At 42.5% G+C, this 19,750-nt stretch overlaps 1 protein-coding gene across 3 annotated transcripts in view; it reads left to right on the forward strand.

Moving 5' to 3' along the window:
- Positions 1–19,750, forward strand: part of WDR90 (WD repeat domain 90) — a 52,288-nt gene that overhangs the window by 2,709 nt on the left and 29,829 nt on the right. For all 3 annotated transcript variants that reach the window (XM_084640408.1, XM_084640406.1, XM_084640407.1), the window contains exons 4-17: positions 574–712; positions 1,658–1,828; positions 2,917–3,040; positions 3,847–3,914; positions 5,190–5,299; positions 6,010–6,243; positions 7,106–7,168; positions 7,652–7,720; positions 8,493–8,603; positions 8,897–9,042; positions 9,172–9,229; positions 10,188–10,306; positions 11,345–11,506; positions 13,468–13,598. In XM_084640408.1, coding sequence (XP_084496534.1) covers positions 574–712; positions 1,658–1,828; positions 2,917–3,040; positions 3,847–3,914; positions 5,190–5,299; positions 6,010–6,243; positions 7,106–7,168; positions 7,652–7,720; positions 8,493–8,603; positions 8,897–9,042; positions 9,172–9,229; positions 10,188–10,306; positions 11,345–11,506; positions 13,468–13,598 — 1,705 coding nt within the window. The remainder of the gene's footprint in view (positions 1–573; positions 713–1,657; positions 1,829–2,916; positions 3,041–3,846; positions 3,915–5,189; positions 5,300–6,009; positions 6,244–7,105; positions 7,169–7,651; positions 7,721–8,492; positions 8,604–8,896; positions 9,043–9,171; positions 9,230–10,187; positions 10,307–11,344; positions 11,507–13,467; positions 13,599–19,750) is intronic.

The following is a 19,750-nucleotide window of genomic DNA, read 5'->3' on the forward strand; positions in this document are numbered from 1 at the left end:
CTACTCTGAACATAGCTTGAACATAGAGCTTGAACATAGAGAACTGAACTGTGTCGCCTGCGTGTTCTAGAGCAAGATAATCATCTGCCATAAGTGTCCCATGCTGAAGTCCCATAGACTGCTATAGCAGCTGTTAAATGAAGTTAAAAGAGAGGATTGCTGCCTTTCTTGATCACCTTTGTGCCTCACTTCTTAGAGTTTGAGAGCTCCAGTCATTTCTCCCTTGGCTCTTAATTTACTTACTAGAAGGCTTGCCTCATTATCAGTGGTGATTGCCCTGAACCTCATATGATTCGCATTTTGATCTAACATCTGTGGACTCAAGGTAAAAATCTCAAACCCACTCTTCCACGACCTTACTGTGTGTTTTCTTCTCACTTCACTCTTCCCTGTTTAGGGCCACATTGTGTGGGGTAGACCATATAGAAGGCAAGCTGGCAGTAGTCCCTTAGCCTTGGTGGGTATCCAAGCTCGACAGAGTAGTGTCAACCAAGAAACTATATCCTCCGTTATCTGCAGCATTTCCCTAGTGGTCTACCAGGTGGATAACATTGTGTGTGTCTTTGTTCTCAGGATAGCCAGGTTGTCCGCATCTCTTTCTCCAACCTTTTTAAGGAGTTCAAGTCCACAGCCACTTGGCTTCAATTTCCCTTCATCTGTGGAGCAGCCAAAGGGTCGGTATATGAGTGCACAGCCAGAACTTCAAAGCAAGGTAAAGAAATAGTGTGAATAGTGTGGCTGGTCCCTCAGTGTGGGAATTAGCGCTATTGTAAAGAGAAAATAACGTATCGTACACCAGTATTACTATAGTCACATGTGACCTGAGCTTTGAAGTCATGGATTTAATCAGTTAATTTTAGGGGACAACGAGGGGTGGATTATTAAATCCATGTTTCATTAAGTATTTTTAACACTAGACTTTACAGGGTTTTTTCATTTTACACAATGTAGAATTAACCTGTGGAACTCACTGGCTCAGGAGACTGAATTAAAAAAGGATTACACACGTTATGTGAATAACAGTAGCATCAGCAACTGCGCTAGCTAGAATAAAAATTACTAGGATGATCAAGCCACATAAACATCTCAGTCAACCACCAGTTGGCATCAGGAAGAAATTCCCTCAATGTATAGTAAGAAATAGTGATGCATTGTGGTTATTTGACACACAACTCAGAAATCTCAGGCATTGGCTGGCATTGGACACAAGATACTGGATTAGATGGGCTTTTAGTTTGTGATGGAAATTATGTTCCTAAAAGGATGGTCAGTTTGGACAAAAAAATTGACCTGTTTTGGAAGATGTTAAAATGTGAGGAATCGTAACTAGAGTCTAAATGTTCAGGAATGAAGGCCATGGGATCCATGCATAAAAATATTTGTGCAATTAATTGTCTTTATTCACATGCAGCTACCACGGTTTGTGCTGCAAATCAACATACGGACTCAAATGATCACTAGAAATCTAGCTATCCATTTTCCTAGTGTGGCAATTGTCTCTAAATGTGCATGTGCACAAGTGTGCACACACACATCAACCTCATGCCTCCCTTTCTGTAAGGATTTCAGTACGTGTGTAAAGCTGGGTTTCTGATATTTTTAAAGTAACATGTCAGTGTTTAATGCTGGTTTTGACACTGGTTTTTCTGATCCTCAGATTTGGTGGGTGTGGCCCCTGCCAATGTGCGCTGGACCTGCCTGATGCTTGACCTCCACTACATCCTCTCCATGTACCTGAATAGACGTTACAGCCATCTGAAGAGCATCAAACTCTGCTCCAACTTGTTGGTGAAAAACCTCTATACCAGTGACTTACTGTTTGAGCCAGGTAAGGAGCTGAAGCTTTGTATGATATTTAAATCAGAGCTGGCTGCTAGGATGCACTAGGCCTAATCCATTCTTACTGCTGCATTTCAAGACATAATTCCACCAGGACCATTTGGCCATGTCTATTGCTGTCTGACACTGTTTTCAGCCAATAATAACAAGGCACTGTCAACAAAACCCTTACCTTAAAAACAACACTAATAATAATGACAGTAATTTTCCCTTGTTTGGTGCCTTCAATCTGAGGATGTCAAAGGGCCTCATAACTTCTCCCATTCTGTAGCTGGAAAAACTGAGGGACAGAGAAAGATTAGGTGACTTGCCCAACATCACACATCAAATCAGTGGCAGACGAGAGAATGGACCCCAAATTTTCTGTCTCTCAGTCCTATCACTAGACCATCCTTTCTGAAAAGCTTCTTTTCCTTGTCACTCTGAAATCCAGATTTCCTCCAGTGTTTCTTTATCCAACTGCTCAGTGCAGCAGAGAAACTTCAGTCAAGACCTTTATTACTAACACATTATCCTTTGTTTGAAATCTGCCCAACTACAGCACATCACAAGAAAGGAATCTTACAGACATCGTAGTGGACCACTAAACAGGTCTCAAATGTGCTGTTGCACACGAAAAGCACTTTAGTTCCATAAAGTTGCATATGCATCAAATGAAAAAAGAAAACAGAAAAACTTAGATCACATAGAACTTCAAAAAGAATCACCAGCTGATCCACTTAGCAACCTGATATGATCATCAATATTAAGTTCCAAATCCTCTTGTAGAGCGTTTAAGCTACATTTTAAGGAAGAAAAAGATAATCTTTCATAACAAAGCTCTAAACTTCCAGGTCTTATTGGAAGCTGAGAGTTTCAAGGATATTCCCACGGAAAGGCTTATGCACTTGCTACAATAATCTTTGTTCTTTTTTCATGTTGTAGCCTTTCTTTTTCAGACTTACAGAAAACTCTGTTCTTAAAGTATTTGTTTGCACGTGGTCTGCTAAGAGTGCATGGTTCCAGCTACCTCTGTAAACATCTTCAGATGTTCTAGGAATGCTTTATGTCCTTATCTGTCTACTTTTGTGCTTTTAGGGGTGATGTTCTCTGAGGCCCGACAAGCTAAGCTGGCATTTCATGGCATTTCCCCCATGCCACGAGAAATGGCATTTCCTGTGCCAAAGGGAGAGAACTGGCATGACCGCTATGACTATATCAGGTATGTTTACGAATTGCTGCTTTTCAAGGAGGAGTCTGATTATTTTGTGTACGTAACATACTTCGTCAAAACACTTCTGTCTGAGAATATGAAGGCTGCAGAATTAAGCATGCAAAAGTAAGGAAATGCAATAGTTTGCATAAAACTGGGATTATAGCGGAAACACTGTGGCCACTTTAATGCTGTAGTTGTAATGATGGGGACCAAGGCACAACTCGCATCTTCAGCACTTAATTGTTGGCAACTAATATTTTGGGTAGGTAAAGGGCTGTTGAAGGTATCAACTATAGAAACTGCCAGTTCCTAATCAACAGGTCAGTAAGAACATACAGTTCACACCATACTTCTAATATCACCGCCATGCCCTGGAAATGATCCAAATTTCCCTCCTCTGTGGGGTTAGCTTGTATTGCTAACTTAACCGCACATGAACCTTTCTCCCAAGCTTGGTTATTCCTAGGGAGTGCTGTGGCCCTGCCCTTAGTTCTCTTTGCCTTAGAGGCTTGGTTTACATTGACTGCTAGTTTGTGGTCAGCATTACGTCAGTTAATGAATGTTGAGACACAGAAAAATGTCATAGTATAAATCAGACCAGAGAGAGACTCCAACCCTTATCCTGAGTTGGAGCTTATAGGACCCACCTATCCAGATGTCAGGTTGAGTCAGCCAAATAATTCTGTTTCTGTGTGAATGAAGCCTTTTAGCACCAACAGTAAGTCAGCAAAATAGAGCCCTGCATACCTGTGAAGGGTCCTAGAACCTGCCACCCGTTTATGAGGTGACTTTCCTCTGATCTTGTTGTTCAGGTTTCCCTCTGATGGATCCAAGCTGCCATATGACTCAATTCAAAAAGGCTGTTCCAATCCTGCAGAAGGTAGGGAGTCTGAAGTAAATGACCATAGGCTGTGGTACCCATTTGGTGTCTGACTGAGCAATGTGCCAAGCTGGCTTCCAGATTATCTAGGTTATTGTCCTACTTAAAACAAAGTATGACATGGTACAAAGCCACCTGCACCATTTACTGCTGCTGTTAACCAAATAAAACTCAAAGTACAACTTCGGTACAGCATGGTGTAGAAGATCCATCCGTTCACTCATATGATCAATATGATAAGTTAGCAACTGTTGACTAGTCTTCCCTACATCAGTGTTCTGCTCCTAGCATATGCCATCAATCTGTTGCTGTGTCCTGTTAGAGATCACTCTTGCAGCAATAGGGGATTGGGTGATGAAGGTCCCTTTTTTGATATTCCCCTCCTGCCCTCATTAGAAACACTCAGCCCGAGGAGTGTGGAGCATCTACCAAGGATTAGGAAGAACTTGTGAAAGTTCTCCGGTTATTTTGTGGGTGGTAGCTCTCCCAGCTCAGGCTAATTGGCTTTCTGCAGGCTATGGGCTACCCAAATGAACTGGATAGTTTTGCAAGGGGAAAATCAGTGTGCATGGGCTGCTGAGAAACAAATGCAGGCTCTCTAAAGTGCTGCTGAATTTTTAGAAGGTAACTGTAGTAAATACCTTAGTTGGCAAGTAAACTTCAATCGGCATCTTCAGGAAGCTGCTCCACAGAGCCCTTGTACAGCACAATGGTATAGCAAGCAGACCTGCAGTGATCCTTCTGGGAACTCTCCTCTTCTGCCCTGCTTCATCTACATCTTTGTCAGAGCCATGAGGATTCCCCGTCTGTTGCTTATCTGTTATGACATCTTGTTGCAGCCATTACCCTAGTCAAGGGATCTGATGGAGCTCCCACTGGAGTCCATTAACACCACTTCTTCAAGGGTAGAATGGTTGCTGTTGAGTGTCACAAAGCACTTCCTTCTCCCTGAGCACAGCATGCTGCCTTGGCAGCACATCCGATCCCTGTTGACACAGGGGCAAAAGGAACAGGATTTGAACTTGATCTCCCATGTGACTAGCATCAGGCCAGCTCCTTTGGGTTTTGTGCAGTGTGTGCCCAATAGATAATGTGTCCTTTGTTTTCCTCTGTTGCGACATGGCCTGTGTTTCCAAATTGTTCCTTGAGTTCTTTAAGGAAGGAATAAGTAGTAGAATGAAGTAGCTGTTCAGCTACATCATCTGCAGCTGTGTGATCAGCAGGAGGGGAAGCAGATTGTAGGAAAGAGCCAAACACTTTGCTGTTATAATCTAGGTGTTCAAGTGCTAGAAGACCCAATCCGTCATCTTCCACGGCCAGTGACGCTTACCAAAGCTGTCCGGGACCGAGTGTCACTCATCCAACAGATAACCAGTCCCAAGGATGTGAGTATGGCCTTAGGCTGTAAGTGTAGCTTCCTGTACCACCTCTAGGCAGAGGGTTTCCACATGTCCTGCTTTGTGTTTGGAATGTTTTGGGGTTTTGTAGTGGCTACTTTTTGTGTTCTATGGCCTGGGCTGTGCCCCGTCCTACAGTCAATAAACTCTGCAGTTTAATGACTTTGGGGGGTCAGTCTGTCAGTCTATCCAAGATGCTTATCTGGCCCCCATTACCGTAATATATGAACACCTCACAGTCTTTTAATGTAATTTTGCTCCTGACACCCCTGGGAGATAGGGAAGTGTTATTGTCTGCATTTTACAGATGGGGAACTGAGGCACTGAAGAATAGTGAAGTTCTCAGGGGCATGATGGATCTGTTTCTGGTGGGGTAGGATGGGGGAGGGAGAGTCTGTGTTTTAGATATTTTTGTTGGCTATCATACAGTGGAGAGAGAGAAGTTGCATTGTAAACCTAGTAAAAGCAGTGATTCTGCCATTCCAAATCAGAAAGTCACACAGAGCACTCTATGTTATTCTCCTGCATCACTTGGCATGCCTGAATGTTTTTGACATGTTGGATGTCTTGAGTATTAGGTGACTGAGTAAGAGTCAGTCAAAACGTAAAATTAATTTCTCCCTTTCTCTCCAATCACAGCAATCGTAGGGAGTTGTGGGGCAGGCCTGATCTGTTGTCATTTGTTTACTCTTTCTCAGATGCCTCGCTGGTCTCCCTTAGTTACAAAGAGCATCCCTGAGGTTCACTTAGCAACCTCTGGGCCTCTGGAAGAAGTGTACTCTGGAGATCAGGAGTTCAGCAGGGTAGAAGGACTACAAGCTGCCGGGGATTCCACTGTACCGTTACATGCAACAACTGATGGTGGTATTCATGTGTATGCTCACAGAATGGGTAATGTCGCCATCCATGCTGTTGGCATTAGCTCAGATGAGGCAAGTGAGAGAGCATCGCTGGACTCTGACAACCTGATCTTATTGGCTATCCTCTGTGTAGCTCCACATCCCCTCTCTAACTTGTACAGAATCTTCTTAACTCTTCCCCCAAGTCTGCCCCTGTGATGGCTCTGAGAACGCATGATGCTGTCATTAGAAGAAAAGTGTGCCTTGCGCTGAACTCTACAGCCTAATGGCTCAGGCTTCCTTTTCCACTACTCCCATAAGTTCCTCACACCAGATCCTCAGCTGGTGTAAATTGTTGTCGCTCTGTTGACTTCAGTGTAACAATGCCAATTTACACCAGCCTCCATCTGTAAATACCTTCTCAAGGAAGAATTCAGGTAGAACAGATCAGTTGCCTTTCAGACCCACATGCTACTGCCCTGTGCACTGGGATGCAGAAACATGATTATCCCAATTCTTGGGGCTTGACTGGTGGGTTAGAGAGCATTAGGCCAAGACTTCATATGGAAACAGAGCTCCTGAACCCAGACTTCTTGCTCAAACTCTTACTGACCATAGGAGAAGATATATAGAGGTAAGGGACTCCAATGTACTAGGAACAAACAAGTTAAACTGCAAGTTTGTTCCTGTAGGATGGGTCTGGAATGCTTGTTGCTGGTGCTCAATAACTTGGCAGAAAGAGCAACAGGAATACCCACTCCTGGTTGGAGCTGGCAGAGATGATTATTTTATACTAAGGGCAGTTGTGAGCCATCTTACCTGGAATTCTCTCTTGATCTTGTTTCTTTATTTCACGTATACGTTAAGCTTATCCAGGCAGAGCTAATGTGTTTTTTATAGAGATGATCATGCTATTAGCATTTCACAAATAACACCTATGTATTGATTTGCCCAGACTGTGTACACAAAGATTACTGGACCAGAAGTGCTCTCCAGCAAGAAAGCATCTCCCTGCAGGGTAAGAAGAAAGATTCCCCCCTCTCCAACTTTACAGATACTCCCTTGAATTTTCATGGCATTTGTATGTAACCATGGGGAAGACTTGGCTGCCCTCTTGGAAAGGTGATTCAGGTTAACCGAGTCATTCCATTGCTGAGATTATTCCATTTAGCACTATCCACTGTGTGCTTTGGTCCTGGAGGAGATGGAACTCCTGAAAACAAGACTTCAGTCGATTCCTGCTCTTACTTCCTTTTGGATTTGCTGTAATGATGATTTCCTACTGAATAAACTCCTCCCTTAATGTGAAGAAATTGAAGTAGAGAGACAGCCCTCTCACTTCAGGGAGAAACATGAAACCGGTCCAGAGGGACACAGATTAATGTGGGGCAGAGGGAACTTGGTAGATCACTGGGATGTAAGTTGCAGTTAGTGCTGATACAGTTTAGGGCTCACATGCTTTATTCACGCTGGTACTTTTGACAATATCTTCTTCTTTCAGAGACTCTTACCAGATCCAATCCTGAAGCTGAGGACAATTATTGGCTTTGGGGGTTGCAGCACCAAATGGGTCAGTAACGAAGAAGCTTTTCAGAATGTAGTTGCAATAGGGGGAGATTTTCAAAGGCACCGGGGGCAGTTAGGTGCCTAACTCCCATTGACTTTCATGCTTAACTCCCTTTGCCTTTGGAAATCACCCCACACTACCCGGTTTCTTTCGACTACAAATTTTTTGGGGTGAAAAGCTCATTTCCCGACATGGAATTTGCCCCAGTAAAATTCTGAAATTGTGTGCCCCATGCCAGATCTTCTTACAGATTCCAGACTGATTAATGTATCACACATCTAGAATTTCTTTGGAATCCAAAAATGCATTGGTGCCTTAGGTTGGTGTGTCAGTTTGTCCTCCTGTGGTATTGCCTTCGGATCCTTCCAACCGTCCTCTTAATGATCCATGTTACAGTTTAAAAAAAAAATCCTGTTGGGTCATCTAGTCCATTTCCTGTGAACAAAGGATTGTCCCCTTCTTATATATTGCATATATGATGTTAAACATGACTGGGATGGAAGATCAGCTGAATTAATTGGGATGTACTATAAGCTGACCACTTAGTTTTCCTTTGATAGTTATAAATTTGCATCTGTGTTTGTGTGAAACAGCAATCATCTAGATAACATACACCTGCATATTTCACCAGATATCCAAATATTTCCAAGTGCCTTAATTCTATGCATGTCCATCTGTGTAAGCACAAGAGGGCTCTCCTCTCAGTTTGTAGACTGGGTCACATCTGTAGTATCCTCTCTTCTGCTCTGCTCTGATTCTTGCCTTTGACCTGCAGGCTCTGTGGACTAAGAACAGCTCTGCAGTGGTTTACCCCTGTCATGCTATTATAATAACCATGCAGATTGAAACTGGAGAGCAAAGGTTCTTCATTGGACATACAGATAAGGTAAAAGTGGATTTCTTTGCGTGAACAGATATGACAACCCCCCAGAGAATATGCAACAACTGTAAATATCTGATGTGTGAGAGAATACAAAACTACTCCTATCGCAAGCATGGTTAATTCTAGGGAATTGTATCAGCTCACTGGCTGGGGGGAAGTTACAAGAACTCCAGCTCCTAGCAAGAGTCATTCTAAGGAATGATATTGGATCGACAACAGTGGGATTTTCAGCTACTCCAGTGCTAGCCTCTCCCAGCAGCTGGGGGTTATTTTTGCTAACATGATGTTTCCTGCAGGTATCCGCATTGACATTTAATGGAAACAGCGCATTGCTGGCTTCTGCACAGATGGGTCACCTGAGCATGGTGCGGCTTTGGGATTTTCAGAAGGGGAAATGCCTATCCATGTTTAAAACCCATGTCCATTCAGTCTCATCCCTCAGGTACATTGCAGGCATGTTCTGGGCAGTGTGTGTTGGGGAGGAGTTGAGAGTGGGCTTTTAATTTTTCCCATTGAGATCCAGGCAGTGTGTAGGATACTTCATTTCACCCTGGGTTTTCTCCTCTTGTAGCCTTTCCTACAGTGGAGCTGTTCTCTGTGGCATTGGGAAAGATGGACATGGCAAAACAGTGAGTAATAAAGCTCTTGGGCTATTTGGGTTCCACTTACCCAACAACATGCATGACTTTGGACAAAAACAAGTGAAATAATTGTTTGTTTTTCTTCTGCACATAGAACCAATCATATGTCCTTTCCAAGACACAGTGGCTAAATGCTAGTTTCCTTAAATGTCCTTAGGCAATACCATTCATTGTAAATCACGTAAAATCGTCTTATCACCAAACTGGTTAGAAAATATTTGAATATTTACTTTCTTACTTGATATTTATACATCTGTGAACACACACCTTTGTGAATCACAAATTCTACTGAGTAAATCCTGGTTCTTGTAGCTAGTCACGACTTTTTGTTGGTGTGGAAGCCTGTTCATGCTGAATCTCAAGAACTTCCCTGCTTCACATCGTTTATTAACTAACTTCACAGTTAATGAATGGGTGGGACTGCCTTTAGAGCCTTTTTGGTTCCACTTACATTCTACTGGGGTCACTACAAGTGACACAAGGCATTTCCTTCTGAAGGTGCTGAGCACATTCCTCTACAGTTCTCCTAGCTCCTACTCTTACACACCTTTGCTGCTCTAGCACTCCTTGTAATTAGTTACACACTGGTTTCCATTCTTTCTCAGTTTGCAAGTACTGTATCTTAGTCCCACATTCAAGCCCTCTCCAGGCAACGCTGCAGGTAGGGAAACTGATTATCAGACAGGCTAGCCTATTAAAATGAAAATCACCAGGCTCTCTGGGATTGTCCTGAATCCTCCTTTCTGTGAGAGATTTTTCTCCACTCTGTTCACAGCAATGTGGGTAAAAGCCCCAGTGCACAGTACCAGCATCCTGGCAATTGGGAGCAGTATCTGCAGTTTCACCTGTTGTGAGAAGGCTAGCAATCTTCTCCATTGCTTCTATGGTCTAAGGCCTAAGGTGTTATGTTTTCAGCAGTTCTACTCTTGCTGTCCTATCTCTGCAGATGGTGGTGGTGTGGAATACTGCTCAGGTGAACCAGGGCGGAGAGGTGGTTGTGCTGGCCAAAGCTCACACAGATGTGGACATCCAAACCTTGAAGATTGCTTTTTTTGATGACACCAGGTAATGTGCGAATCGGTGAATGTGAGAATAAGGTAAAATAACCTATATCGGGGTGGGCAAACTACGGCTCGCGGGCCGGATCTGGCCCGCAAGCTGTTTTAAGCTGGCCTGCAAGCCACACCACGGGGCTCAGCCCCACTTCAGTGCTCCGGCTGGGGCGCTGGGTCAGGGGCCGCACCACGTGACCCGGCCCCGCCCTGGTGCTCCGGCTGGGGCCTCTGGGTCGGGGGCCACACCACACGGCTCCTGGAAGCCACAGCATGGCCCTGCTCCGACTCCTGCGTGCTCCAGTGGGAGCTCAGGGGGCAGTGCCAGTGAATGGGGCAGCGTGCAGAGCTGCCTGGCCGCGCCTCCGTGTAGGAGCCGGCGAAAGGACATGCCACTGCTTCCAGGAGCCTTGAGGTAAATGGCACTCGGAGCCTGCACCCCCTGAGCCTCTCCCCATGCCCCTACCCCACCCACGCTCCAAACCCCTAGCTCTCAGCCCAGAGCACACTCCTGCACCCCAAACCTCTCATCCCCAGCCCCACCCCAGAGTCCGCACCCCAACCCCAATTTTGTGAGCATTCATGGCCCGCCATACAATTTCTATATCCCCATGTGGCCCTCAGGCCAAAAAGTTTGCCCCCCCTGGCCTAGATAAAGGCAGTGGTAGTCAACAGGTGGACCGTGGGCAAAATCCAGATGCCAGACACTTGAACGGACCCCAAAATCTTTTTATTTACTTATCACTATTGTTGTTATTTTTTGATTATTTTCTCTGGAGTCTGGACTTGACTATATCTTGATCAAGAAATTTGAGCCTTGACAAAAAATAATTGACTACCCCGGTATTAAGGCATTGCTGGGAGGAAGCTCACTGCATTGCTGGAATTCCAGCTTGCAGACAAAAGGTACTTTTGGAAGGAAGCTGCTGTTAGCCTTCCTCTTCTCTCCCCTGGTGTCAGTGTGTCCATTTCAGCTGCTTTCAGGGAGCAGGCCTTTTGTCAGTATAGAATGAGTCTTCCCTGGTTCCTTACTCAGCCTCTCGTGTAACAGGATGGTGTCGTGCGGCAGAGATAATGTGAGGCTGTGGCGAGTGCGGAGTGGAGCGCTGCGCTCGTGCCCAGTGAATTTGGGGGAGTACCATTCCTTGGAGTTCACCGACCTGGCCTTCGAGAAAGGGCATTCCGCTGAGCGGGAACCTGAGGACCGGACACTGTAAGGATGGAGCCACTTTTTCTTTCCTTAAATCACTTTCCTTAAGTTAATTTTTTAGGGACACTGTGATTCAGTCTGCCTCTGTTCCTGGGAGCTGTCTACACTAGCATGCTGAGCTTTCGATTAGTAAGCATAAGGAAAAGGTTGAACAGTCATTGTTTTGACTTGCTCATCCCTGTCCTTAACTTGAGCATTCTACAGTCCTTTGTCTGCATTCTCTCTGCAGAAACAAAGGTGTCATACAAAGCCAGCCTACCCTTTAGTCTCCTCCTTTCTAAGATTTCAGATCCTAAAAGAAGCTTAAAATACCTTGTAGAGTTGCACAAGAAATCTGCCCATGGATTTGCTGTTAATGTTCATTTGGCAGTGGGAGGGGTGTGGTGTAATTACATTCCCCGTGACTTTTTTATACTTCAGCTTAATCACTCAACCAAGACTGCTGCTACCGGAGAGATATTACAAAAACAAAGAATTGCCAGGTCTGTTCATTTTCACCTTCCCTCTGTGGTCTGAGCCCTGTGGGTGTAGATTTGCCCAGTATTGCTTCATTTCTGGTTCATGGGTGTGCTGTGGGAAAAATCACTTTCCCCTAATGTTTTATTCAGTGCTTTCGATCAAAGGCACTGTATACATAAATAAAATGTAATGTATTTAATCACAAACTAAACTATCTACCAATATTGTGAACAAAAAGTTCAAAACTCAGAAGTGAAAAAGCCTTCCCCAAAATCATGCATTCATCTTATTTGTACATTTTACATCCAGATCTCCTATATGGGGAAAATCTTTGCCTTTCCAGAACAATTTATCTGAAGCAATAATAATTTTCCTGAAATATTGCAATTTATTCTCCTCCAAAAGTTTAACAGTCACTTCCATTAAACATAAGCAAATGTGACTTTGATTTCCAGGGCTCATTTCTGTGAAGCTTCTCTGGCTCCATTTATTTCAATTCAGTTCAGGATAGCAATTGTGCCAAACTTGCCTAGAACCCCGTTATTTCCCATAGGGTCATGACTTATGGTTACATCCATTTCTCAGTCTGAGCTAGTGAAAGAGTATTGGGCAAAAGTTGCCAGAGATCTTGTTTCTGCGAACTGATCCTAATCTCCTTCTGATACAGGTTAGTAATACTTCCATCTTTAGTCTCCAGCTGGTTTTGGGATGGATACCTGAGAGTCAGCAGTCCTCCTTACTGATTCTTGATGGAGGGGTCTGTGTCGTACAATAATAGAAATAATAATAATCCAGCATTTGTATATTTTCTTTTAAGGTTTGCTACACTTTGGGAAGCAGGTCTCTGCCTCTTTACTTCTATTTTTTCCTCCTAAATTAGAAAAGATGGGGGAAAAAAATCTTTCTAATGATTCCTCCATAACAGGCTGGTAGAGTTTACTTTTTTTTATTCCTTCACAAAGGAAAAAATATGATCTCTTAGTAAGAAGTAGCAACATCCTGATTAAAATTTTCAGTTGTTTCCAGACTTCGGAGTCTGAAGTCTATAGTTTATATAGACATACAGGATAACTGAAGATCATTTTTGAGACTGACTAGGCACTTACAGACTCAAAGCTCACTAGTTTTGCTTTTTCCCTTATCTTTTATATTGGCTGAATTAACTCTTGAGATTTTTCTCTAAATTGCTCTTTCAAAGGGGAAAGGAAAAGAAGGATGGAGAGGTCTAACTCCATCTACCAGTTATAGATTCCCAAGTTAGCTCCTGCTGAAAATCAAATGTTTGAATCCTGTCATCCAGTCAAGCTATCATTCCATTACAAACTAGAATTGCTAAAGTTTTTAGACGAACAGCATATTTAAAGTTATTTCAAGGTTGTTTACAAAAGTGTGGTGTAAAGTTAACATTGAAACAAAATGCAGAATACAGTTCTTCTGCTAAATAATGTCTCTGAAGTTCCTATTGTGGTCATTAGTGTCTAATGGTGGTGTCCTTTCCCTTTCAGCTTTGTTTGCAGCAGGAGCGGCCACATCTTGGAAATTGACTACAAGAATGTCACTATCAGAAATGCCCGGCGCCTCCTGCCTTCTCAGATTCAGCACTCTCACCGGCGGGAGAAGCAAACCTTCAACTCGGGTATGGGCTTTGGTGGGGGATGGATAGATGACCAAGAGGAAGCAGGACATGCTACATTATGAACTTTCACTAGAAAAGTTTTTGCTGAAATTTTGCTAAGTTTGAAGGAAGAGCCCTGTGAGGGAACACCAGACAGAAGCAAACCGAGGACCCAAGTTTCATAAGACTAGGTGCAAAATAGGCAGAATTGCAGGGGATCCTCTGTAGGCTGAGATAATCTGACATCACACTAGAAGTAAGGTTTTGGGGAGCACAGGTGGGGCTTCAGCCAGTTTCTTCTCCAGTGAAATCTCCTATGCATTGAAGGGGGAGAAAGCGAGACTATACGTAACCCAAATGTACCCTATTTTGGGGTTAGATTAGATGACCCTTGCAGTCGCTTCTAACCCTATGATTCTATTACCCATTACCCATTAATTTACATAATCCCAACTATTGGGCTCAGTGCTGGAGTAACGGGATGTAATTCTCTGGCTGTGTTATACAGCAGGTCAGACTAAGTGATCTGATAGTCCCCCCTGGCCTTAATCTATGAATCTGAATTTGGGAGAAAGGATTGTAACTGTGTGTCACGGTTCCTCCCCCACTCTGAACTCTAGGGTACAGATGTGGGGACCTGCATGAAAAACCTCCTAAGCTTATCTTTACCAGCTTAGGTCAAAACTTCCCCAAGGTACAAAATATTACCCCCGTTATCCTTGGACTGGCCGCTACCACCACCAAACTAATACTGGTTACTGGGGAAGAGCTGTTTGGACGCATCCTTCCCCCCAAAATACTTCCCAAAACCTTGCACCCCACTTCCTGGACAAGGTTTGGTAAAAAGCCTCACCAATTTGCCTAGGTGACTACAGACCCAGACCCTTGGATCTTAAGAACAATGAACAATCCTCCCAACACTTGCACCCCCCCTTTTCTGGGAAATGTTGGATAAAAAGCCTCACCAATTTGCATAGGTGACCACAGACCCAAACCCTTGGATCTGAGAACAATGAAAAAGCATTCAGTGTTTTACAAGAAGACTTTTAATAAAAAATAGAAGTAAATAGAAATAAAGAAATCCCCCCTGTAAAATCAGGATGGTAGATATCTTACAGGGTAATTAGATTCAAAAACATAGAGAACCCCTCTAGGCAAAACCTTAAGTTACAAAAAAGATAGACAGAAATAGTTATTCTATTCAGCACAATTCTTTTCTCAGCCATTTAAAGAAATCATAATCTAACACATACCTAGCTAGATTACTTACTAAAAGTTCTAAGACTCCATTCCTGTTCTGTCCCTGGCAAAGACGACCAACAGACAGACACAGACCCTTTGTTTCTCTCCCTCCTCCCAGCTTTTGAAAGTATCTTGTCTCCTCATTGGTCATTTTGGTCAGGTGCCAGCGAGGTTACCTTTAGCTTCTTAACCCTTTACAGGTGAGAGGAGCTTTCCCCTGGCCAGGAGGGATTTCAAAGGGGTTTACCCTTCCCTTTATATTTATGACACTGTGTATAACTATTTAAAGATTATAATATATTGGGAAATGCTCTTTTTACTGGACAATAGGGTCACATTTTCAGAAGCAGTCTTTAAATGTGTGAGCGTTAGTTTTTGCACATATATTTTTTGAGTCCTAAAGATTTTTGCATATGCAAAATCTCATGTAGATACACAAGCTGTACTTATGTATGCAAACCGAGCAGTTGAGTATCTATATGATTTTTCATTCACATCTGAGGTTTTGCTCATGTAAAACATCATGCTCCAGAAAGTATATATGCAGAAGTATAGGTGTACAGATTTGGAGGGCAGATGGAGGCCTTTGAAACTTTGTCCCTAGGGGCTGAATTAAAAACAATGAGTGTAAATAAATTCAGCTGGGAGGGAAAAGTTTTGCTTGTGAAGACAATAAGAATGGAGTGGCCTCATTAAATAATTAAGGTAAAATCTATTAGAGGGATTGAAGTTGAAATAAATAAAGCAAATTCTTTGAAAATAAAGCAATGCTCTGCCTAACACAGATGACTGGTTTCGATCAGATAAGTGGTGACAAACTTCCTACCAAAAATAATCCTACCAAAAAAAAACTTCCTACCAAAAAAAATGGCTAAGTACCATTTTAAGAAGAATTTTAGTGTTTTGATTGATGAATGTTTAGAATAAACACCCTTTTTAGTAACATAAAGCAATGTTTTAATCAGCCAAAAGGAATCCTGTGCCCAGTAGCATGTAAAAAGCTAAACATACAAAATGAAACAACTGGCCTGTTCTTTGAAAGATCTCAACAGTATTTAGAATTTTTTAATGCTACAGAAGTCAAAGTATTATGACTTTCAGCAAGTCTTGTATTGCTGATATGACATTAGTTAGAATTTGTTTTCAAGTGCTACTGCTACTCGTATTGTAAGACAGCACATATCGCTTTATTTTATAGAATTATAGACATGTAGGGCCAGAAGGGAATTCAAGAGGTCATCAAGTCCAGCCCCTTGCACTGAGGCAGGGCCAAGTAAACCTAGGCCATCCCTTACAGGTGTTTATCTAGCCTGGTCTTAAAATCCTCCAAAAATGGTAATTCCACAACCTCCCTTAGAAGCTTTGTCCACAACTTAACTACCCTTATAGTTAGAAAGTTCTTCCTAATATCTAACCTCCCTTGCTGCAGATTAAACCCATTTCTTTTTGTCCTACCTTCAGTGCACATAGAGGACAGTTGATCACCATTCTCTTTATAACAGCCCTGAACTTATTTAAAGACTGTTACCAGGTCCCCCCTCAGTCTTCTTTTCTCAAAACTAAATATGCCCAGTTTTTTTAACCTTTCCTCACTGGTGAGGTTTTCTAAACCTTTTATCATTTTTGTTGCTGTCCTCTGGGCTCTCTTCACTTTATCCACATCTTTCCTAAAGTGTGGCATCCAGAATTGGATAAAGTACTTGAGGTAAGGCCTCATCAGTCCCAAGTAGAGTGGGACAGTTACCTACCATGTCTTACATACGACACTCCTGTGACGCATTTGCAAAAAAGGCTAATATCCTGTTAATATATCTCAGAATGATATTTGACTCTTTTGTAACTGCATCACATTGTTGACTCAAATTCAGTTTGTGATTCACTATAGTCTCCAGATCCTTTACAGCAGTACTACCACCTAGCCAGTTATTCCCCAGTTTGTATTAATGCATTTGATTTTCCCTTCCCACTTGTCTTTATGGACTTTCATCTTGTTGATTTCAGACCAATTCTCTAATTTGTCAAGGTCATTTTGAATTCTAATCCTGACCCTCCATATGCCTCCCAGCTTGTTGTCATCCGCATATGTTATAAGCATACTCTCCACTCCGTTATCCAAGCTGTTAATGAAAATATTGAACAATACCCGACCCAGGACTGGCCCCTTGAGGATCTCACTAGATGTGCCCTCCCAGTTTGACAGTGAACAATTGATACCTACTCTGAGTACAGTCTTTCAACCAGCTGTGCACCCACCTTGATAATTTCATCTAGACCACATTTGCCTAGTTTGCTTACGAGAATGTCATGTAGAACTGTGTCAAAAGCCTTAAGAAAATAAAGATATATCACATCTATTGTTTCCCCTCTATTTACTAGGCTAGTAACCCTGTCAAAGAAGGAAATTAGGTTGATTTAGCATGATTTGTTCTTGACAAATCCATGTTGTTATTCCATAACACTGTTATGCTCTTGGTGCTTATAAATTGATTGTTTTATAATTTGTTCCAGTATCTTTCCATGTATCAAAGTTAGATTGACTGGTATATAATTCCCCAGGTGCTCTTTGATTTTGTTCCCCTTTTTAAAGATAAGTACTCATTGTTCCTTCTCCAGTCCTCTGGGACCTCATCCATCCTCCAGGAGTGTTTGAAGAGACTTGCTAATGGTTCTGAGATTGCTTCCACTAATTCCTTTAATACCTGGCCTAGGTATTTTATCAGGCTCTGCTGACTTGAGTACACCTAACTTAGCTAAATGTTCCTTAACCTGTTCTTTCCCTAGTTAATTTTAATCATGTCGAGTATCTGGTAATCATTAACCTTTTTAGGTTTCACAGTAGCAGCCCTGTTAGTCTGTATTCGCAAAAAGAAAAGGAGTACTTGTGGCATCTTAGAGACTAACCAATTTATTTGAGCATAAGCTTTTGTGAGCTACAGCTCACTTCATCGGATGCATTCAGTGGAAAATACTGTGGGGAGATTTATATATAGAGAGAACATGAAACAATGGGTGTTACCATACACACTGTAACGAGAGTGATCTCTTAAGCTGAGCTATTACCAGCAGGAGAGGAGGGGGGAAAAACCTTTTGTAGTGATAATCAAAGTGGGCCATTTCCAGCAGTTGACAAGAACATCTGAGGAATAGTGGGGAGTGGAGGGGGGGAATAAACATGGGGAAATAGTTTTACTTTGTGTAATGACCCATCCACTCCCAGTCTCTATTCAAGCCTAAGTTAATTGTATCCAGTTTGCAAATTAATTCCAATTCAGCAGTGAAGACTGAAGCAAAATAGGCATTAAACATCTCAGCCTACTTCTTGTCGTCAATTATTAGCTCTCCTTCCCCGCTAAGCAGAGGACCTGCACTTTCCTTCATCTTTCTCTTGCTCCTAACATATTTATAGAACCTCTTCTTTTTTCCTTTTATGTCCCTTGCTAAGTGTAACTCAATTTGTGCCTTAGCCTTTCTGTTTAGTCCCTACATGCTAGTGTTGTTCTTTTGTACTCATGTTTCCACTTTTTGTAGGATTCCTTTTTAAGTTTTAGTTTATTAAATAGCCCCTGATGCAGCCAGATAGGTCTCCTACTATTGTTCCTATCTTTCCTTCAGTTTGGGATACTTGGCGGTTGTGCCTTTAATACTGTCTCCTTGAGAAACTGCCAGCACTTGTGAACTCCTTTATCCCTTAGATTTTCTTCCCATGGAACCTTACCTACCACTTCTCTGAGTCTGTTCAAGTCTGCTTTTTTGAAGTCCATTTGTGATGGGTTTGGTCACAGAGACCCTGTTGGGACTGTCATCTGATGTGTTGAAATTACCCCTGAGCCCATTTTCCCTGCCAGCTTGGGACTCCAGAACTCTGCCTTGTTGAGCCAGACATGTTAGCCTGCTGCAATACAGACCCAGGTCTGAACCACACCCCCAAAGCTGCAGGCTTTAACTGAAAACCATTCAACAGGTTACCTATCTCCAGCACCCAGACACCTAGTTCCCAATGGGATCCAAACCCCAAATAAATCCGTTTTACTCTATATAAAGCTTATACAGGGTAAACTCGTAAATTGTCTGCCCTCTATAACACTGAAAGAGAGATATGCACAGCTGTTTGCTCCCCAGGTATTACTCACTTACTCTGGGTTCATTAATAAACAAAAGTGATTTTATTAAGTATAAAAAGTAGGATTTAAGTGGTTTCAAGTAATAGCAGACAGAACAAAGTAAGTTACCAAGCAAAATAAAACAAAACACGCAAGTCTAAGCCTAATATATTAAGAAACTGAATACAGGTAAATCTCACTCTGAGATGTTCCAATAAGCTTCTTTCACAGACTAGACTCCTTCCTAGTCTGGGCCCAATCCTTTCCTTGTTAGTTCCAGCTCAGGTGGTAACCAGGGGATTTCTCATGACTGGCAGCGTCCTTTGTTCTGTTCCACCCCCTTTTATAGCTTTGACCCTTTTTTATAGCTTTTGTCTCTCTTGCTCCCTACCCCTCCTTCTAAATGGAAAAGCACCAGGTTTAAGATGGATTCCAGTATCATGTGACATGGTCACATGTCCTGTGAGACCCCAGCCTTCATTCTTCCACGGCTGGCCCACACCTACACAGGAAGGTCTGCAAGTAAACATAGCAATTCACAACCAATTGTCCTAGTCAGTGGGAGCCATCAAGATTCCAAGCCACCATTAATGGCCCATACTTTGCATAAGTACAATAGGACTAATAATACTTCATATTCCTAGCTTCAGGTACAAGAATGATACATTCATACAAACAGGTTGAACACACTCAGTAGATTATAAGCTTTGTAATGATACCTTACAAGAGACCTTTTGCATAAAGCATATTCCAGTTACATTATATTTACACTCATAGACATATTTCCATAAAACATATGGAGTGCAACATCACACCATTATCCTTATCCTG

The sequence above is a fragment of the Lepidochelys olivacea genome, assembly GCF_965140295.1.
Source record: "Lepidochelys olivacea isolate rLepOli2 genome assembly, chromosome: 10".
Lineage (NCBI taxonomy): Eukaryota > Metazoa > Chordata > Testudines > Cheloniidae > Lepidochelys > Lepidochelys olivacea.